This window comes from Centroberyx affinis, unplaced genomic scaffold (assembly GCF_046629955.1).
Source record: "Centroberyx affinis isolate AG114_WGS23_722 - 3 ecotype Tasmania unplaced genomic scaffold, CSIRO-AGI_Caff_v1 ptg001279l_1, whole genome shotgun sequence".
Lineage (NCBI taxonomy): Eukaryota > Metazoa > Chordata > Actinopteri > Beryciformes > Berycidae > Centroberyx > Centroberyx affinis.
Genome location: NW_027279788.1, coordinates 176,469 through 182,500, shown reverse-complemented (window position 1 = coordinate 182,500; position 6,032 = coordinate 176,469). Strand labels below are relative to the sequence as shown.

At 46.1% G+C, this 6,032-nt stretch overlaps 1 protein-coding gene across 1 annotated transcript in view; it reads left to right on the top strand.

The window, feature by feature from the left end:
* LOC139648998 (reticulon-4 receptor-like 1) overlaps positions 1 to 356 on the top strand; it is a 2,627-nt gene extending 2,271 nt beyond the window's left edge. The window contains exon 3 of the mRNA XM_071525283.1: positions 1 to 356. This exon is cut by the window's left edge and continues 544 nt beyond it. Coding sequence (XP_071381384.1) covers positions 1 to 356 — 356 coding nt within the window.
* Positions 357 to 6,032: the final 5,676 nt, after the last annotated feature.

The following is a 6,032-nucleotide window of genomic DNA, read 5'->3' as shown; positions in this document are numbered from 1 at the left end:
AGCGGCCGTACTTGCCCCACGGGGACCAGTACAGCTTGCCCTCGCCCTCGCCCCTGCCGCGGCCGCCCAAAGGAGGCCGCAGAAACTGTACCCGCCGGGGCCGCAAGGGGAAAGGGGGGCTGAACGAGGTGCAGGTACTGAGGGAGGAGGGTGATAAAGACTACAGTCCAGACGGAGGTAAATATGACCTGTCTGCCCCTGCAAGGAGGAAGAACAAGTGCATCCCCAGAACTTCTGTTGGCCCGCCAAGTGGGGTCCAGAGAGCCACTAACAAAGCAGTGTCCCACCTTGCATATTCTGTTTTCTGTTTCCCATTGGCTCTGCTGCTCTCACTCACTTCTGTGATCCTACGCTGAGGCAGGACATGGACATTTTATTGCTGATGATGCAACCTATTGATCCACTCCTCTGACCAACCCTGCTCTGGCTCTTGAAACGAGGCATGTCTGTATAACTGTGTGTGTACATGACTGTGTTTAAAGAACGTTATCCAATATATACTGTTGAAGTATCTCTGTGGTATTTAAAGCAGGGATCTTTATGAGTCATAATCAAAACATGCAAGTCAGGGAAAACAATTTAGCCCATCACTCTTTGATGATGTCACCAAGGGAAACAACAGGAAAACATTAGACTTGTATCACAGCCACAACTTTGACTGACTGTGGCATTAATTGATGCATTGATTTATGTGCTCATCCAAAAAAAAACTATCTACTATACAGCCACACAGTACACAAAGCCAACACTTCATTCAAATGAGAGAGAGAACAAGAGTTTAAGGCTCAGTCTCTATGTTTTGCCCCTCTACAGACAATAGTACACTCTCAATACACACTCCATCTGTCATTCATATAGAGACAAAGACAATTGACATACTGCTCACTCTACAGTTGCTTAAAACCTAGCAACAAAACACTGCAGAGACAAGTTTCAGTAAAATGAGCCGTCATGAACGGTTTTAGCAGCATGGCTATAATGACTATACTGTACACGCACGAATAAAGTGGATTTACTTCCATGTCTTACGGCAGGGTGAGCCCACTTTAATGCATATCTGTCAGTCCATACTGTAAAACTCATCATTGGGGTTGTGATACTGTCTGTATAACTGACAATTCTTTAAAATAGTGCTGTTTGAAAAGTGTCCATTTCCCTTGTTCTTGCTTCACATCAATCAAAAGGCCATTCAGAACTAACTTTTCATTACTGGAGGTGACCTGTTACAGTGAGAGGGTGAGTGAGTGAGTGGGCAAGTGAGCGAGTGAGTGAGTGAGCGAGTGAGTGAGCCAGTGAGCGAGTGGGCCAGTGAGTCAAGAAGAGATTAATGTCAGTGTTTGTATGAGCATGTGTCCACTCAAGAAACCACTAAAGCCATGCTGGTAGAAAGAAGTTAGATTGCAAGAGTGCCTAAGTCGAGCCAGTGGCCAATGAGGGCAAACTTTAGACGTCAAAGACGGTTTCACTCACTCTTCGACCTCATTGGCTACGTAACAGAGGCCTCAAAGCCTGAAAGTTCAAGCCCAACCCAAATGGGCCAAGGGTGAGCTGAGGCCCGAGCCCGGCTCACAAAAACATCTGATTCCCAGAAACTGTTATGCACTTTTCTCCATAATGCAGAGGAGACTATAGTGGAGAGACAGGTGAAGAAAAGACATCTTTCAAGCAAAGACTATATAGTGATGATCATCAACAATCAAATGTGCCAGATTTAATCCAATAGTTAATACATGCTGTTGGCATATGTTGGTAAAAATGTATTTGGTTGGCCCTTTCTATTAAGAAGGAGTACTGATGACCACCACAACATCGCAATATATCCACCTGCAATGATCTAATCAATTGCTGAAGACGGAGAACGAAAGCAATTCAGAATCTGTAATGTCCACCATAGGGCAAAGAGACTGACAGACTGCTACACAATATCGTTCTTATCCTCTCTGGAGTGTTTAGTGTGCTCCAAAACAAAATGGACTTGATGATCGGCAAGCCCTGGTTGGACGGTTTGACTCTAATGCTGCTATACCCGTGGAGAGAGAGAGTCCTGGAGGCTCTGGATTCTTCTTCAGGAGACTGAATTATAACAAAGGACAGAGGGGACTGAGGAGCACAGCGCCCCCATACGAACTGGAGCGGTTCAAGCACACACACCCCTAACCAAACCCTATCACTCACCTTCACAGCCTTCCTGTCCCCCACATCCTAGCCCCCGTGAGTCCGGGGTCCTCAAATCCTAGTGGAGAGCTACAGTATATTCTACAGATGCTGTCCAGACTTTTACTTCAGCCCTCAGTCTTTCACCTGAAGTCTCAAGTGCTTGATTACAATAGGTGAAAACCCTGTATAGATACGCACGGGCCATCCGGGTACCTTTGGCACACTGCTAACTAGCCGGTGATGCTGCCAGTCTCTCTTTATGTCTGATAGCATTACAAAGCTATCAACAGTTTTAAAGAGACAGCCAGATATGCAAAGGATGACGTATTTAGCATAAAATTATGACATGCTAAGAAAAGCACAAAACAGACGATCGGATTTGGTTCACTGGCAAACTAGAAATACAAGGTTTGGATAGGAATCAGAGAGCGGGGGGAAACATTTGTGCCCCACTCGTGTGTGTTTCCTGCTGAGCCCCGCCTTTTCCGTGTGTATCTATGTAAACGTTGGGGATGAACAAAAGCCTGCCACCGGTGTCATTCTCCTGACATGTAGGATTAGAGACCCCTACTGGTGACCTTGTCTGTGCCGCTGTGAACCCAGAGGTGATGTAAATTGACTTTGTGTCTGTTTGTTCCTGTGAGGGTGACTTTTGTAACAAAAAGAGAAACTGACTCCCCGTTGTGTCTCGGTGGCTCCCTGAAAAACCAGGGAGCTTAGGGGCTGCAACTTTGTTTTATTTTTTTAATTATTATTTCATTTTTTTCCCGTTCTGTCGTTTCTTTTGTTTCGCTGACTCATTCCAGATAAACGGTGCACTGTTCTGTCCCCCTCCTTGCCCCTCCTCCTTTCTTTTCTATCCCTCTATTCATCCTTCTGTCTCTCCCTCCCTCTCCCTCTATCTCGCTATTCTCTTCCGCTCCCTCGTCCTCCCTCTCTCCCTCGCTCCCAACCTTCCTCCCTATCTGCTTATTCTCTTCTTCCCTCCTCCACCTTCTCCTCTCCTTTCCCTCCCACCCTCATTGCTCCCTCCTCCCTCCCCCGTATCTCCTTATTCTCTGCCTCTCCCTTCCTTTGTGCAACCCAAATGTTTTGTATGTGGTTATCAAACAATGCCAGACTCAAAAGCTGTTTATAAATAACATTAAACAGAAAAGTGTCCTCAAATGGCTGAGGTGGACTGTTTGTTTGCCTCCCTTTTGTTAGGGCGTGTGCACGTCTCTCTCTCTCTCTCTCTCTCTCTCTCTCTCTCTCTCTCTCTCTCTCTCTCCGCTCTCTCTCTCTCTCTGTGTGTGTGTGTGTGTGTGTGTGTGTGCGCCTGTGTGGCTAATAGACAGAGTTCCAAAATGAGCCCTGAGGCAGAATGATAAGGCGATGAAAGGAAAGAAAAATGGTTAAAAAGTAAAAGGTAATGGAATAAGTACGCACATTCATCCACTGTTCAGAGAGAAACACACCCACATTTAACCAGGATATATTTTGGCCTCCTTCGTGTCCTAGTTTTACTCATACACTCAGCAGCCTCATATAAAATATGCATCAGAATGAAAGTGTACACACACACACACCCATGCGCGCACACACACACACACACACCCATGCGCGCGCGCGCACACACACACACACACACACACACACCTGTCTGGCTGTATTAGGAGTGAGGGTGTGAGGAAGGTGTCTCATGTCAGGTCAAGGTGAGGTCAAACAGAGCACTAGCCTGTGCTTCATCTGCTTTGATTGTGTGAGTGTTGTGTGTGTGTGTGTGTGTGCGTGTGTTTATGTGTGTATGCTTACATGTCTAAGTGGGTTGCACTTGTGCTTATGTGCAGTTGTGCGTGTGTGTGTGGGTGTGTCTGTTTATGTGTGTGTTTGTGTCCACTGGTGTACCTACCCACTGTCACACCAGATCCAGCTTGACAGCCGGCTAGGGCAGGGGAAGAGGTGTGCCTCTGAGAGACAATATCACTGCACTGTTTGTAAAACAAAACTGACAATGGGGAGAGAGAGTGAGAGAGAGAGAGCGAGAGAGAGAGAAAGAGAGAATGAGTGAGGCACAGGGATTAAAAGGCAAAAGGATGGAGGGGGGTATCTGTGAAAGAAATCCATGAAGTAGTTATCAGTACCAAACAGACCAGCAGCTAGGGGAGAGGGAGTGGGAATAGTATGGGTTTGCTGTAGCATCTCTTTGAATGGCTTTAATGCTATGAGATTTGTTTGGTCAGTTACTGCGTGTGTGCCAAGTGGAGAAAGGGCTACAGTACACACGTGTTCATCTTTGTGCTCTGCTGAGAGGCACTACGCACGCTGAGGAGTAGCCCTTAAAATAGAGCGCAGGTCCTCCGTCTCAATATAGTCTCCAGACTGACTGGAGTTCAGCGCTACAAACGCAGCGGAGAGGTATGAAATATGAATCTGTTTCTAAAACGGAAGTCACATGGGTAAAGGTGCATTAAATATGAAGAGACTTAAAATTTAGGCTTGCATATGAAAGAAAGATAGAGAATGATGAATGGGTGGAAGGAAGGAAGGAAGGAAGGAAGGAAGGAAGGAAGGAAGGAAGGAAAGTAGTAGTGATGGAAAAACTAGAAAGAGAGAAGGAATGAAGGATGGAAGGAAGGAAGAGAGAACAAGGAGGGTAAGAAGGGAGGAATGAGGGAGAGAAAGAAGGAAGGGAAGAATGATAAAAAAGAAGAAAGAAAGAAGGAAAGTCAAAGATATGAAGATGAAGTGAGGGATGGAGGAAGGAAGGAGGGAAGGAAGGAAGGAAGGAAGGAAGGCAGGGAGGAAGAGGTAACAAGGAGGGTAAGAAGGAAGGAATGAGGGAGGGAAAGAGGGAAAGAAGGAAGGGAGGAATGATAAAAAGGAAGAAAGAAAGAAGGAAAGTCAAAGATATGAAGATGAAGTGAGGGGTGGAGGAAGGAAGGAAGGAGGGAAGGAAGGAAGGAAGGAAGGCAGGGAGGAAGAGGGAACAAGGAGAGTAAGAAGGAAGGAAGGAATGAGAGAGGGAAAGAGGGAAAGAAGGCAGGGAGGAAGTAATGATAAAAAGGAAGAAAGAGAGAAGTAAAATCAAAGATATGAAGATGAAGTGAGTGATGAAGGAAGGAAGGAAGTGAGGAAGACCAGAGGGAAGAAAGGAATGATGATGGGAAGAAATAGCAAAGGAAAGTAATAGAGCTGTGCAGACGAGGTTAAAGATGAAGAGAGGAATGCAGGAAGTAAGAAGAAGAAGGAGGGAGGCAAGGAATGAAGGAAGGGATTTAGGGAGGGAGGAATAGTTTGTGGAAAGAGGGATGCACAAGGGAAGAGAGAGAAATTATCCATAGAGATGCATGGATACAGGCTGCAGGATCAAACAGAAGAACAGCTCATCCACTAGTTCAGTCCCTAAGCTGAGGATCTGAAATAGCCGCCTGTGAATATTTATATATGCCTATGTTCCCTTCCAAAGGCAAAGAGGCCAAGCAAAATTGATTTCTCTGTGTGGGTCCCTAAAGAGTTGAGACTCAGCAAAAGAAAAGCAGGGAGCGAGAGTGAACGGAAAGAAAAACCGCAGACTTAGAAAGAACAGTAGGAGAATTGGTGAAACAAGAGAGAGAGAGAGAGAGAGAGAGAGAGAAAAAGGAACGGGAGACACCTTCAGTGAAATGCAAACGGTGTCTGTAATGTATTCACCCGACTGATGTATCTACTCTTTCCCTGCATTTGCTCTCTGTGAGCGGAACATTCCCACTCTGTGATTTGACTTTGGATCCCGTCAGCATCCGAGTGCACGGCGTCTATCACGCGCCAGCTCACATCCCTTACCTTCCTGTAAGCGCCATTTAACACCGGGCTCCTTCTCCCCACTGCTTTCCATCAGGCTACATTACACTCAT